This window comes from Elephas maximus, chromosome 4 (genome assembly GCF_024166365.1).
Source record: "Elephas maximus indicus isolate mEleMax1 chromosome 4, mEleMax1 primary haplotype, whole genome shotgun sequence".
Lineage (NCBI taxonomy): Eukaryota > Metazoa > Chordata > Mammalia > Proboscidea > Elephantidae > Elephas > Elephas maximus.
The window spans coordinates 174,945,924-174,962,062 of NC_064822.1; the positions used below are offsets into that span (position 1 = coordinate 174,945,924).

General features: G+C 40.2%; 1 protein-coding gene across 1 annotated transcript in view; it reads left to right on the forward strand.

Moving 5' to 3' along the window:
* Positions 1-16,139, forward strand: part of PWP1 (PWP1 homolog, endonuclein) — a 42,536-nt gene that overhangs the window by 2,290 nt on the left and 24,107 nt on the right. Inside the window, exons 2-8 of the mRNA XM_049884277.1 lie at positions 1,152-1,210; positions 1,347-1,531; positions 5,542-5,627; positions 6,272-6,368; positions 11,155-11,265; positions 12,304-12,434; positions 13,197-13,258. Of these exons, the coding sequence (XP_049740234.1) occupies positions 1,152-1,210; positions 1,347-1,531; positions 5,542-5,627; positions 6,272-6,368; positions 11,155-11,265; positions 12,304-12,434; positions 13,197-13,258 (731 nt within the window). The remainder of the gene's footprint in view (positions 1-1,151; positions 1,211-1,346; positions 1,532-5,541; positions 5,628-6,271; positions 6,369-11,154; positions 11,266-12,303; positions 12,435-13,196; positions 13,259-16,139) is intronic.

Sequence of the window (16,139 nt, forward strand, 5' to 3'; positions counted from 1 at the left end):
TGATTGGTTAATTTGTTCGTTGTTAATCATTAAGCTCCCCTACCTCGGAAACCCTGGTGGCGTAGTGGTTAAGTGCTGTGGCTGCTAACCAAAAGATCAGCAGTTTGAATCCACCAGGCATTCCTTGGAAACTCTATGGGGGATTTCTGCTCTGTCCTATAGGGTCACCATGAGTCAAAATCAGCCTGACAGCAGCAGGTTTGGGTTTTTTTTTTTTTTTTACCATGGGCCTGATACACTGACCTATATGCTAAGGTATACAGTGACAAGTAGATTTCTGTCTGCCGGAAGCTTACAGTTTAATAAGGATAGGTATAGTTTTTAAAGGAACTGAAACATTGATTAGGAGAGGGTAGTAAAGACTGTAACTTCAGTTTTGAACTTGTTAATAACTTGTTAATATTAGGACAACAAAATTCCCAAGTGGGGAGACTTACAGGCAGTTGGAGAAATGGACCTGGAGGAGAAAGTTTGGAGCAATCAGTTCAGAGGTGGTAGTTTTAGTCTTGAGAATGAATGAACTTTGCAGGAGAGTGAGTGTCTGATCAATGAATACTTGGCAGTGAGAGGACCAAGGCGAGAGTGGTTTGTTTAGGAATGTCCACAGGGAGGATGGGGAAAGGTGCCACAAGGGAGTCACAGTGGTTGGAAGAAAGCCAGATGAGCTTTCAGAGAAGCCGGTATTTAAAAAAAAAAAAAAAGCCTGGAGAGAGGTAGAGTAGAATGAGCATGGGGAGGACGCTGAGCTTAAACAGTTTCAGGGGGGAAGGGTTCTTAACTGGAAGGACCTATGAAATGTGAAAACTCCATTTACTTTAAAATTAGGGTCTCTATTGATGTTTGCTTCTTAGGTCCCATGAAGTTATATTTGACTTTGTTTGCAAACTTCTTTTTAATTCAAAGGCTTCTAACAATTTTCTTAAATACAATGAAACCTGTGAGAGCCGGAACTTGCTGGGACTGCCTTGATTTTCCAGATCTTGCACGTTTTCCGCCTTTGACAAGGTGTTGTCTTATAACTTTTCTATCGCTCCTTTTCCTGGAAAATATTTGCATTTTCCTTCTCTGACAGTTTTCCACCATATACAGGTTTCAGCTTTTGCGGGCTTTACTGTATATTGTAATCTCATGAAGTATTTGATCTCTTACAGGTAGAGCTAAGTAAGGAGGAAGTCAAACGTCTCATTGCTGAAGCAAAGGAAAAATTACAGTAAGTTTGGGAATACTGAAGTCTTAGCATAGGTCCAGGTCAAGTGTGTATCTTAAATAATGATGACAAGGTGGTCTGGTTATTGAGCAGTGCCATTTGGGTGAGTTTTCCTTTTTTTTTTTTTTAATTCCTGTAGAGAAGAAGGTGGCAGTGATGAAGAGGAGACAGGCAGTCCTTCAGAAGATGGCATGCAGAGTGCACGCACTCAGGCACGACCCAGGGAGGCCCTGGAGGATGGCAACCCGGAGGATGACAGGACATTGGATGATAGTGAGCTGGCCGGGTACGACTTAGACAGATATGACGAGGACGGTGACCCAGGTGAGGATTCCCTCGTTTCTACTGGTTTGTCATCACACAGTGCCTTAGATCATGCTGGTGGTGTTCTAGAGCTTTCCTCGGAGATTCTGTTGGCCCTGAGGTCAGTCACATAGTCTGGTTCAAACCTTGAGCAAAGAGCATGTTCCCTAAGCTAGTTTAGGATTTATTTCTTTTTCTCAGCCACAGTTATTTTAATTTTGGAATGTGTACATTTTGAGACACTGTTGTTGGAGGTAACTAGAAGAAGAGAGAACAGCTGGTGAGAAGAGAAAAGGGAGATGAAGAAGGTGCAGAAGTTAGTACAGAAAGCCTTAGCAGAGATAGGTGAGCTGAGAAGACAAACAGAACTGCCTTGCTCTCTTGGGGACAGGACGTAAACGTGAGCAAGAAGGGCTGACTGAGCAGGAGGAGCTCGCTTTGCTGTCTTCTGGTGTGAGCCACACTCACCCCAAATGTTGTGGTTTGAGAAATAGGCAGTCATTTTGGCATGCTGAACAGGCTAAATAGAGTTTATTCCAGTTTCTCTGCCTCTCTGAGACGGTGGGCTGTGAAAGCTAGAATCAGCAACTCCAAGTTATAAAATCAGGAAAACACAGAGGATTTAATGTATGAAAAATGTGCGTATGTTATCGGCACCAAAGCAAAATCACAACCATCTCATTGACCGCAAGGGAAAGTGGTCTTGGTTTAGGACAAAATCGTTATATAACTTAGAATATTTAAAGTACAAAAGATGATACTGTGTTTACTTAATGGGTCCTTTCTTTATTTTGATATTTGGGGCTTTGTTAAGTCTGATGCTATTTTCCCATAGGGTCTTAAGTTCCTCAGCTTGAATTCTCCACCAGGTGGGTGGAGAGAGAATAAGTACTGTGTGCAGAGCTCTATGCTAAGTGAGGATGTGGAGAGACCCCGAGAGGACACTTTGCTTACATTATTTTCATAAGAGCCCAGATTTGTGGGAGAAATAAATAACCCAATTTAAAAACTACCCATTTTATTAAATATCTATTCTTCTGCTAGATTTTGTTGGGGAGACACAATTGAAAATGCTATGTAAAAAAAGTCTTAAAGCAGTTTTTTAAATTTTATTTTTTGTTGTTGTTGAGAACACACACAGCAGAACATACACCAATTAAACAATTCCTACACGTACAGTTCAGTGACATTGATTACATTCTTCAGGTCGTGCAACCATTCTCACCCTCCTTTTCTGAGTTGTTCCTCCTTCATTAACATAAACTCACTGCCTCCCTAAGTTTCATATCTAATCTTTTGAATTGCTTTTTGTCAATTTGATCCTATATAGATAGTTCTTAGAAGAGCCGTGTTCAAGGCAGACATTCTTTACTAGTTGAACTCTTCTTTGGTTTAAAGAAAACTTCGGGGGATATTTTTGGTTGAAGGTTTAACGATGATCTCAGGGCAGTAGTTTCAGGGGTTTCCTGTTGCAGTTTTCATCAGGCACAAAAGTGTCCTTATCTGCTAGAGGTGCATAGTGAGTGCATATGAGTGAAATAGCATGCTATCTAGGATTTGCTTTTAAAAACCCCAAAGGGGGAGGAGGTACAAAAAAACAAAACAGGAAATGTTAACTGCCAAGGCTAGGTGATGGGAGGTTCATTATACCCTCTTTATTTTTGTGCATGTTTGAAAATTTCCATAATATGAAGTTTTTTTCAAAAATCAGACACATGGGTTGGTGGTGAGCACTGCGGGATGAATCAGTGCCAGTGTGGTTGGACTGTTTGAAGAATAGGTCGGGAGATGTGACCTGTGGTGGCCGTGAGAAGATGACTAAATAATGGATAAAAAGAACCCAAACCTGTTGCCATCAAGTCAATTCCGACTCATAGTGACCCTATAGGACAGGGTAGAACTGCCCCATAGAGTTTCCAAGGAGCGCCTGGTGGATTTGAACTGCTGACCTTTTGGTTAGCAGCTGTAGCACTTAGCCGCTATGCCACCAGGGTTTCTGAATAATGGATAGGCAGGGAGAAAAGAGGAAGTGGGTTCTGAGTGGAGATGAAATAGATTGAGCCAAGGTCGTCAGTGTGGAAATTAGCAAACTTGGCCTGGGTGCCTCAAGTGGTGCATGTTTGAGCATCGTGGGTAACGTTGTGGAGAAAGCACGAATCCAGATAAGAGGAAAAGTTAGTAGAATGGGGCGAAACTATGGAAAGCCTTCAGGGCCAAAGTACTGTTTTGCTTGACCTGCTGTGTATGATGGGAACAGGAAATAGCTTGAATAAAGACCTAAAGGGGGAAAATGTCTGGCAAGTTGATCTGTGTGAATGATGTATCTGGAAGATGAATGGAGAGCTGGAGAAAAGTCTGGAAAGGCTTGTTGGGGCCCAGCTTTGAATGCCAGGCTTAGGAATCTCTGTTCGCTGTGCAGGAGAAAATCAAAGATTTTTGAGCATGGAACACATGCTAATTGCACATGAACGTTAGAGCATTAACTCTGACAGCGGTGCAGAATGGGTTGGGAGATATGGTGACCCTCTCCCTGGAGGAGGAGACTTAGACTAAATCAGGTCAGAAGCAATGAGGACCTGGATTAGGGTACTGGGAGTGGAGAGGAGGAAACAGGAAAGAGATGTAGCATCAGAGGAAGTTGAATGTTTCTTCATGAATCTAATCTTTCTCTCAGAATCAGTACCCCTCATTTCTCTCTTTGCATCATTGGTGTCCCTGTATTTAATTGTAATTGGTCATTTATCCGTTTTTCCATCTAGATGTTCATTTCTCCTTATCTTATTCCTTATTCTTCTGGCCATCATCTTAAAAACCCAAAACCCAGTGCCGTCGAGTTGATTTCTTAGGCACTATTAAACCAAAAAACCTAAACCCGTTGCTGCTGGGTTAATTGCGACTCATAGCAACCCTATAGGACAGAGTAGAACTGCCTCATAGGGCTTCCAAGGAGCGGCTGGTGAATTCGAACTGCCGCCCTATTGGTTGGCAGCTGAGCTCTTAACCACTCATTTTTTCTTTGTCTGCAATACAGAGAGAGGAACTATTACCTCCATTTTACAAGAGAGAAAACTGAGGCTCAGAAAGATGAAATAACTTTGTCACACAGCTGGTGAAGGGTGGAGCTGCGGTTGGAACACCCTCTACCCCTTAAGCTGTTCTTTTCAATATACTTTACTAGATGCAGTCCAGCAGAGGATCGTTTTTTCCATTGGCCTCTGGGTTGATGGCACCTAGCCTTGCCGCCACCCTGCACAGTGCTATGGGAATACAGAGGGAGGAGGAACTAACCAGCCTGGAGAGGTGGCTTTCAGAACAGCACCCTCATGTTCTCCTCGCTGGGGAGGCTGTCAGTGCTGTCTTTCCCTCTCCGTTCCCTCTCAGGTCTCAAAGATTTATCAGTTCTGCATCCTTAAAATAACGCCCCCAAACAATTAAGTATATCTTCCTTTTCTTGAACCTTATGTTACTTGGAGTCTACTCTGTTACTCCAGCAGACATGCCCTAAAAAAAGAATTACATTTTCAAATAACTCTAGGGAAAAAGGCGTTAAGTTTAGATCCATAAGGCACATAAGTGTATTAGCAGTTCTGAGAAATCCTGCGATAAAGAAACCTGTTTATGAAACTCATCATTTCTCAGTTTTACATGACCAGGCAAGCCTTATCCTTCTGTGTTGATGTTCATGTTTTAGGGTATTTTATTTCCAGGCGCTCAAGGCTGCCTCTCTCTAGCACTTCTGAAGCATGATTGAAAAGAGCAAGCGAGGGACTCAGAGCAGAGTTCTAATGTTTTCTAAAAGGGAAGTTTACCATTTCATTTAATTCTTTTATTGGAAGAGTTGCGAATGCCAAGAGTATCAGTTATACACTCGTGTTTATTTTCACCAACTGTTTCCTTTCCCTGCTTTGGGTGATGCCAAGACAGTTTTAAAGTAGGCGGTTGGATCTTAAGTCTAAAGATGAAATGTCTTAGAAAAAAATGTCTTTGTCAAAATGACTGTTTTATTCATTTCAGTTTATGAATTCTTATAGATGCTGAGACTCTTGGTGAATCTCTCTTGGGTCTTACGGTCTACGGGAGTAATGATCAGGACCCTTACGTTACCCTGAAAGATACGGTAAATATTTACCTAGCTTTTCTAATTTTGTTCTTAAGTGTTTGAAAAACCTACGATTTCTTAAAAAGTTAAATATAAAACTATTATACCAAAAAAAAAAAAACCCCGTTCCCATCGAGCCGGTTCTAACTCATAGCGACCCTATAGGACAGAGTAGAACTGCCCTGTAGGGTTTCCAAGGAGTGCCTGATGGATTCGAACTGCTGACCTTTTGGTTAGTAGCTGTAGCTCTTAACTGCTGTGCTGCCAGTTCCACTCCTAGGTACACAACCAAAAGACTTGAAAGCAGGGACTCAAACAGAAACCTGTACACCAGTGTTCATTGTAGCATTATTCACAACGGTCAAAAGGCAGAAGCAACCCAAGTGTCCATCAACAGATAAATGGATAAAGAAAATGTGTATACTTACAATAGAATATTACTCAGCCATAAAGAGAAAAAAGCTCAGGTACCTGCCACAACATGGAAGAATCTTGAAAACTTTATGCTGAGGGAAGTAAGTCAGACACAAAAGGATAAATATTGTCTGATCTCACGTATGTGAAATATCTAGAATAGACAAATGCATAGAGACAAAAGGTTATTAGTGGTTACCTTACGGGATATCTGCTTCAGGCCAATGACTGTTTTTCTTTGCGCTTAGGAACAGTATGAACGTGAGGATTTCTTGATTAAGCCCAGTGATAATCTCATAGTTTGTGGTAGAGCTGAACAGGACCAATGCAATTTAGAGGTGCATGGTAAGTAAAATATATCACCTACTAAAGGTTCTCTATTTAAGTGATATTAAAGAATAACCATAATGGTTCCTGTTATGAGGTCATATAGGTGTCAGATCCTGCTGAATCTCATTTAAGTTGGCTACCTGGTTAAATCCTACACAGCCTACAGATTTCCGGTTAATGTGCATAGGCATGTAGTCTGATGTGTCACTTTGGTACCTGACTTTTTTAGTGGAAATAGGTAACCTGGCAGTACTGATAGTATGTGCCGTCAAGTCAATTCCGACTCATCGTGACCCTATATGACAGAGTAGAACTGCCCCATAGGGTTTTCTAGGCTGTAATCTTTATGGGAGCAGGCCACCAGCTCTTTTCTCCCTCGAGGCCGCTGGTGGGTTAGAATCACCAACCTCTCGGCTAACAGCCAAGCAGTTAACTGTTGCGCCACGAGGGTGCCATGAGAGCTCTAATAAGGGTTGTTAATCTTTTATTTACATATTTGCCAATTTTTCACTTTTTTTCCTAACTGCAGAAAACCTGGAAGTAAAATTATATATAAAAATTCAGGAAAAAGTTAAAATCCCATTACTCTGAGGCAGTACCTTGCCATTCTGGCATTTTACTCCCAGTTTTCTTGTTTGCTGTTTTTAATGTAGTTAAGATTATACTGAATAGACAGATTTTTATCCTCCTTTTTTAGAGGTGTTTCAGATATCTTCCCCTTTGCAAAATGTTTTGTGTTCTTCATAATAATTCAACATAGAGGCGCCACCTTTCTCCCTGGGAACTAAAAGATCATGACCCCTTTCTCAGTCCAGCGAGTGAGTGCACGAGAGCCAGATGTGAGCACTTGGCTGTAATCTGAAGTTGGCGTTGAGTTGCATTTTCAATTCAGATATTTTATCATGTCAATATTTGTTAATTCAGCAAACATTAATTGAATGACTTGCCTCATTTTGGTATTGTATAAAATCTATAATTTTTTATACCTAAAAATAGCCTTCAAGATGTCTGGAATGCTCTGCCTCCAATTTTTCCCTCTTCTTTCTCTTGCCCCTTCCGCTGTGCAGTTTGTTTCCTCAGACAGGTCCCTCCTTCCCAGATGCTCTCCTCCCCTGGAAATCTTCTAGTCACCTGTCTTAAAATGTTGAAGTTTAAAGAGATTATTACACTGATAAGGCCTTTTTTCATGGGAAGCACAGTTGCACTATTTGGAAATTAAAACCTTGATGTTTAACGTTTATTGGCATCTTCTAGATGGCTTGTTGCTGGTTCCATTTATTGTGGATTTCTGTAACTTCAGAATCTTCAAGGCTGCCTGTGGGAAACCTATACATTGGGCCATTTTTATCCCATGGCCCATTGTGATCTATTTGTAAAATCTTTCTCAGAAAGGCTTTAAGTAACAGTTAATTCAATGTGAAGTTACTCTATATCTTGATACCTTGAACTTTTTACATATTTCAAATGAAAACCATGCTGGTGAATTTTTTTTCAAAGGCCAATTCTAATTTCAAAAAATTGAAACCCTATCAGTGTTTTTGACGTGGTTAATTTTCATACATTTTCATCTGAGAACTTGTATAGTCATTCTTTGAATTCAGTGAGGGTCATAGTGAAGTTTAGAAAGAAATTTAAGCAGAGCAGTTATATTTCTACTTCCTTCTAAGCTAGGTTATTGTAAATACCCAAAACCCAAACCCACTGCTGTCGAATTATACCTTATTATTTAGATTTGGAGAGGATCAGCAAATTATCCAGCATACTTGTATTCAAGAATAATTTGAAAATTGCAGTCCAGAGCTGATCCAACATGGATAAAAGAAGGTTATGTTTTAAAGCATCATCACCATTTTTATGTAGCATGTAAGCTAAGTACATTGAACATGGTTGAGGTTCTTCCAGGACCACAGGCTAACATTCTGCATGTGCTTTCCCACTCAGTGTACAGGGATTGGTAGAATATCATACAGAAGCTGTAATCCTCAAATCTGTCCCGGAAGCAGAGATCCGAGGAATTAAAAAAAAACAAAAACCCTTAGCTTATCTTATAATTAGCTTCTTTCTTAATAAAAATCATATGGTAAGGGGGAGTCACAATTTTTTGGGCTCAATTAGTTTCACTGTACAGTTTTTTAAAGACTTTTCAGCCATCCATCTCTTTTTTTCTAAATTTTATTTTCTTGTTCAGAATGTATACAGCAAAACATATACCAACAGTTTCCATATGTATAACTTAGCAACACTGATTACATTCTTTGAGTTGTGCACCCATCTTTACCCCCTTTTCTTAGTTGTTCCTCCCATATTAACTCACTGCCCCCAAGGTTCCTATCTAATCTTTTGAGTTGCTGTTGTCAATTTGATCTCATATAGATAGTTCTTAAAAGAGCATAAGGCTCAAGGCAGACCGTTTTTGCTAGCTAAGCTAAATCGTTGTTTGGTTTTAAGAAGACTTCAAGGGCTATTTTTTGTTTAAGGTTTAAAGTGTATCTCAGGGCAGTGGTTTCAGGGATTCATCCAGCCTCCATAGCTCCCGAAAGTCTGGAGTCCATGAGAATTAGAAATTCTGTTCTGCGTTTCCCCTTTTGATCAAGATTGTTCTGTGGAATCTTTGATCTAATTGTTCAGTAATGGCAGCCAGGCACCATCCAGTTCTTCTAGTCTCATAGCAAAGGAGGTGATTGTTCATGGAGGCAGTTAGCCACACATTCCATATCCTCCTCCTATTCCTGACTCTTCTTCTTCCTCCTTTCCTCCAGGTGAATAGAGACTAATTGTCGTGCCTTGGATGGCCGCTTGCAAATTTTTATGACCCCAAGTACTACACAATGAATGAGGAGGTATAACAGAAGCACTAAACACGCTATTAGGCCAATTAACTGGGATATCCCATGAAACCATGACCCTAAACCTCCAAACCAAGGAACCAAATCCCATAAGCAGCCTCAGCAGCCTTTTTTTTTTTTTTTTTCGGTCATTGTTGTGAATACACCCACTTTTCAGTTATGGACAGAGTTAGGTTCCAAAGACCAGGTTGTTATTAGAAGATGGAGGATGACCACTCAGATCACAAAATGGAGGATGACCGCATCATCCCTTAACTGCCAAACCACTGAGAATCATGGCCCAGCAAAGTTGACACATAAACTTAATAATCACAGCCAATGTTACTCCCACCTTGGCATTCATTAGTGCCAGTCGTTAATGCACAAAATAGTCAGATAGAAGATTTTTTACTAGTATAAATGCAAAATGTCAGATAACGAGATAGTAAGTGAGGAGTAGGTATATATCACACAACTTTTGTCAGCTTAGCTTTTTACAGGTGTACGACTTATTGACAGCAATTACAATAATTGGCTGTGCAACCCTTCCCTTAATCTGTGATTTTCCATCACAGTTAGACCTCCTTTTCCCCCCTCACCCCACCCCTAAAAAAAACCCCTTGCCATCGAGTAGATTCCAACTTATAGCAACCCTATAGGACAGAGTAGAACTGACCCATAGGGTTTCCAAGGAGCAGCTGGTGGATTCAAACTGCTGATCTTTTGGTTAGCATCCATAGTTCTCAACTACTGCACCACCAGGGCTCTGCCTCCCACCCCTGGTAACCACAAATAAACTTTGGTCACTGTACATTTGCCTTTTCTTATCTTTTTATATTAGTGAGGTCATATAATATTTGTCCTTTGTGATTGGCTTATTTTGCTCAGCATAATGTCTTCAGGCTCCATCCATACTGTAGTAGTTATCAAGGCTTCATTTCTCCTACTGGCCAAGTAGTATTCCATTGTATGTATGTGCCACATTTTGTTTATCCATTCATATGTTGATGGACGTTTAGGTTTCCACCTTTTGGCTATTGTGAATAGTGCTGCAATAAACATTGGTGTACAAGGCTCTGAGTCTCTGCTTTCACATCTTTTGGGTATTTAACTAGGAGTGGAATTGCTGGGTCACTTGGGAGTCCTATTTTTATTTTTTTTAGGAACCGCCATATTGTTTTCCACCATGGCTGTACCATTTTGCATTCCGACCATCAATGGATAAGGGTTCCAATTTCCGCACATCTCACCAACATTTGTTATTTCCTGTTTTTTTTTGTTTGTTTGTTTGTTTTTGTTTTTTACTTTAGCCAACCTAGTGAGAGAAATAGTATCCCATTGTGGTTTTGATTTGCATCTCTTTGATTAGCCACCAATTTTTAAGAGCATTTTTGCTTCTTAATGTTATAACTGTTAATGATAAAAAGAGCTAATTCTTTTGGTTGCCATATTCCAAAAGGGTGTCTTCAGAGCTTTGTTTACACTGTTAGTCTTTATAAGCTTCTTTTAAATATTAAAGAATAGTTTTTGAGAAGCATTTAGATGTCTAAATATGAATTATTTTTCTCCAGTGCTGTTTTTTTGTTTGTTCTTGACTTATAATCAGTTAGACCTTTAGAGGATAAAATAATACTGAAATACTCCTTCTGAGAGTTTGTTTTCTCTAATGGGTGAACCAGAAGACAGGACCACTTAACTGGGGAACATGCGGATGGAGTATTCAGACAGATACCGCTTCCCTGCCAGTGTTCATGTACCCCTTTGGGGCACACAGGTGGTGGGATATATTTTAGCTGCAAAAGTTTTGCCTAGCAGTAAAGAGTTTTGCATCATCTTTTAATGTCACCACATGGGTCTCACTTTAAGCACTGTGGTTCGCATTGGTTTAATAGAGATTGTCTGTTCTTTTGAGTGAGATGTGATTTCTAATAACTCTTATTCTGCTGCAATTAAGTCTCTTTTTCTAATCTTTTTAGTTTATAATCAAGAAGAAGACTCTTTCTATGTACACCATGATATACTCTTGTCTGCGTATCCTCTGAGCGTGGAGTGGCTGAATTTTGATCCTAGCCCAGATGATTCTACTGGTAATTGGAGTATTTACAATTATGTCTTTCCAAGTCATATGAGTTATATGTTCTGTCTGAATGTTTTGAGTGTTGCTAATATTTTATGAAGTTACTTTTTCTACAGTTTATGAAGTTATATAGTTCTCAGAGTGCAAACAACCAATTGTTTTGGGCCTGTGTATCTCCAGTCTTTGGATAGGCTAAGGGGTAGCTGTTCCACTGTAAGCTGAAGGATGGGGCCTGAAAGCATGTTGGCTGCGGAACTTAGGTGAAGGTCCTGTAAAAAGTCCGGTATAAAATGGCACAACGTGTCTGACATTACCAGCTACAGTTTAGTGCCCTAACTCTACTCAGAAACTTCAGGCCAAATCTAAATGAAAAGGCTTGTCATGTAACAGCTTCGTGGCAAATTAAATAATTATGTTCTCATGTTAGTCTTATTAGCCACATTTGTGCACTGTTAGTTGCCCCTGTCAGTACTTCTTCCTCATAAAAGTAAAGACTGATGATACTAACATTTACATTTTGTTTGCAAAGCACATTTATTTATTATCCTCATCTTCACAGTGGCCCCATGAAGAGGAAAGATGGGTTTTATTCTCTCAATAGGACTGAGAACCTTGGGGCCAAGAGACTGGGTACTCAGATTGTGGTCCAGGGACCACCAGCATAGCATTAACATCATCTGGGAACTGGTTGTTGTTGGGTGCCTTCAAGTCAACTCTGACTCATTTCTAGTGACCCAGTGACAGAAGAACTGCCCTATAAGGTTTACTAGGCTGTAATCTTTAGGGGAGCAGCTAGCCAGGTCTTTTCTCCCTGCAGAGCCACTGGTGGGTTTGAACTGCTGACCATTCTCTTAGTTGCGAGCGCTTCACTGTTGTGCTAGAATCTGTATTTTAATGCCGTTCAGGTGATTAATATGCATATGAAAATTTGAGAAGCTCTTCTCTGAGCCATTACTTGTCTATTCTACAGTGTAATGTATTTGACTAGAAGTCATTTATCCCTTTCTTTTGTTAGTTTTAATCATAAATGCATCACCTCCTCCTGTAGGAAACTATATTGCTGTGGGAAACATGACCCCTGTGATTGAAGTGTGGGACCTGGATATAGTGGACTCTTTAGAACCAGTCTTCACACTTGGAAGTAAGCTATCAAAAAAGAAGAAAAAGAAAGGAAAGAAGGTAAATTACTTGGTAGACATTTAAGCTCTAATACAAGTAGACATAATTTAACGGGGGGAGGAGGGGCAAGAACATATATTTTTCAACCAATCAGATGGTGGTGGCATAGGACAGGTAGTTATAAAGTTACTGTACTTTCTAGTTTCAGAAAGCTAATCTAAGAGAAAATAATTACTGATTGCAGGAACTCTTCATTAGCCTATTACTCTTCCTTACACAAAACAAATTACTCTCAGGCCATGTAACTCTTTCATACGTAGTAGCCATCCTCATTAATACGTTAGTTGTGAACTTGCCATATTTCAAAAGGGCATCCTCAAGAGATTTGTTTCCATTGTCGTTCTTCATAAACTTCCTTTAAATACTAAAGAAGAGTAATTTTTGACAAGCATTTACATTCCGAAATATGAATTCTTTTTCTCCTGTGTTAGGTCTTGTGTTTGTTCTTCTTGACTTAAAATCAGTTAGACCTCTAGAGGATAAAATAATAATGAAATAGAATTTTTTTAATTTTTTTAACTTTTAGCATTTTAAATTCTAAGTATCCATGTGTTACTTCCTATAGCTTTTTAAACTGTTACTCTTTGGGAGAGGGGAGTAAACCATTGATATTTATAGAATTAAACCACCTAAATTAAGAACTACTGTAGTTTATTCTCTGTAAATAATGAGTATCTAAAGGGAGACAAGGTGTTTCTTAAAGTATCAATTTATGTGATGGAGGACTTTAATACAAAAAGTAATTAAAGATAATTATTACAGAGTTCCTCAACAGAAGTGCATACCGATGCCGTCCTTGACCTGTCCTGGAATAAGCTTATCAGGTAAAAAGAAAGACATTTGAAGGGATGTAAAAGAACGTAACCATTGTGGTTTTACCTCAGGCCTGCACCTCTCACTGCGTCTTGCATCACGTCTTGCAGTGTAGGCTTTTGTGTACATGCTGCCTGAGGGCAGGGTTCTGCGCTCCGGTCTTTCATCTCCCACAGCACCTGCTAGCTCCTCACCGAGTAGGTGCCTGGTACATGTTTGATGACTGAGTGCCCTCCTTCCCACCTGCACTGGAGAAAAGCAGTGTGTGCTATGGTGCTGATGGTGCAGGAAGATTCTGTTTCTTCACCTAAGACACATATTTCCTGTTTCATTTAGTTTTCAGAACCTCCCATCCTCATATTCTTTACATTTAACCTTCAGCCAAAACTCATTGCCATCGAGTTGAGTCTAACTCATAGCGACCCTATAGGACAGAGTAGAACTGACTGATAGGGCTTCCAAGGGGTGGCTCCTGGCTTTGAACTGCCAACCTTTTGGCTAGCAGCCGAGCTCTTAACCATTGAACTACCAGGGCCCCTAACCTTCAGCAGCAATTACAAAAAAAGGTCATTATCCTAATAGCATCATTAGTTTGAGTAGCTACTAAGGCAAAGAAAGTAGGTGCAAGGTTAAGTACAATATTTTTGTAGGAAGGGACAAGCTAAATTACCCAAAGCAAGCTTTGTTAGTATTTCTATCACATCGGACTCTTTGGAATTATGAAGATTCTGAGGAGAATCCCAAAGTGATAGCTTACCAAAGGATATCTTGTCATCTTGTTGGCGCTCAGACTTCTTCAGTGTTACAGACATTTGGGGAAATGGACCTGAGAAAGCTATCTAGGTTAATGTTTCCCAAACCTAGCTGCAAATCAGAATCTTCTCGTTAAGCCTTTAAAGTATAAATACTGGGCTCCCATCCTGCAAGACTGAATGAGTAGGTTAGGAACAGGTGCCCAAGAATCTGTTGGGTTTTTGTTTGTTTTGTTTGTTCGTTTGAAGCTTCCTGTGTGAATATGATGCTGCTGGTCAGTTGGGCACTACTGTGCTAGATTTCTGAGGATTTTTTTTTTTATTTGAATTGGTCCTGGTCCTAATGAGCAGATGAATAAAATGTCTAATATTGAGTGTCTCATTATATATCACATGGCAGCTGTTACTTCAGGTAACTTAAAGTTAGTTGTAATAAAACAACCTGTCTTGGTTACCTACTGCTGCTGTAACAGAAATACTACAAGTGCATGGCCTTAAGAAAGAAATTTATTCTATCACAGTCTAGGAGGCTGGAAGTCCAAATTCAGGGTGCCAGCTCTAGGGGAAGACTTTCTGTCTCAGCTCTGGGGGAGGGTCCTTGTCATTAATCTTCCCCTGGTCTAAGAGCTGCTCAGCACAGGGACCTTGGGTCCAAAGGACACGCTATTGTCCTGGCTCATTTCTTGGTGGTATGAGGTACTCCATCTCTCTGCTCGCTTCTCTCTTTTATATCTCAACAGAGATTGACTTAAGACACAACCTAATCTTGTAGTTTGAGTCCTGCCTCATGAGCATAACTGCCTTTAATCCCACCTCATTAACATCATAGAGGTAGGATTTGCAACACACAGGAAAATCACATCAGATGACAAAATGGATGACAATCACATGATACTGGGAATCGTGGCCTAGCCAAGTTGACACATATTTTGGGGGGACACAGTTCAATCCATGACATCACTCCTTATCACTCTTCCACCTGGTTCATGTATTCCTTTCCCCAGCGCAGTTCCCTAGTTCCATTTAGATACTCAGCATTGGCTGTATTTCTGTCCTGCCCCTTCTGCACACACATCTGTCTGACTTCAGTGCCACATGAGTCTTTCCTCCTCAACCTTTTTCTTTCTCCGTCTCATTTGAGACCTTGGTGCTCTTTTGTCCTTACGTTACCACTTTATTTATTGGAAAGGTTTAGAATACTTTCAAATACTTCCCAGTAAGGCCTCTGCATACTCAGGTCCAGAGTTGGGGATTATGCTGAGGAGTAATATATTGACATTGTTACAAGTGGGGACCTTGGTTTCTAGTAAAATGCGCCTAGTAACAAAATGCCTGTTCTCTGCTAATTTATACTGTCTTGGAGTGCTCTTATTGGAGGTGCAGTGTTCAGAAGGTTTTTTTATTTGTTTACTTTTAAGCCTCATAGAATAAGAACCTTAGAGCTGGAAGGAAATCTCAGTAAGATGTTTTGGAATGACTGGCATGAAAGTGTACTGTGAAATTTAAACTTTTTGCTGTTGGTAGCATCGAATGTAGCATTGAATGTAAGCTAGTTGTTGGGAATTAACATTTTATCTATGAAATGCCAAGGACTGAAAATATTACTATGACCTGTATCTGAGACTTAATGGTAGAATTTTTGATATTTATTGAGTAGTGTTATGGATTAAATCGTGCCCCCCTCCCCCCCAAAAAATCTGTCACATCGGCTAGGCCATGATTCCTAGTATTATGTGATTATCTACCATTTTGTCATCTGATGTGATTTTCCTGTGTATTATAAATCCTACCTCTATGATGTTAATGAGGCGGGACCAGAGGCAGTTAGTTATGTTCGTGAAACAGGACTCAAACTACAAGATTAGGTTGTGTCTTAAGTCAATCTCTCTTGAGATATAAAAGAGAGAAGCAAGCAGAGAGACAGAGGGACCTCATTCCACCAAGAAAGCGGTGCTAAGAGCAGAGCACGTCCTTTGGACCAGGGGTTCCTATGCGGAGAAGCTCCTAGACCAGGGGAAGTTGATGACAAGGAGCTTCCTCCAGAGCTGACAAGAGAGAGGAATCCTTCTCCTGGAGCTGACGCCCTGAATTTGGACTTCTAATTGGGTTTTTTAGCCTCCTAGACATGAGAGAATAAATT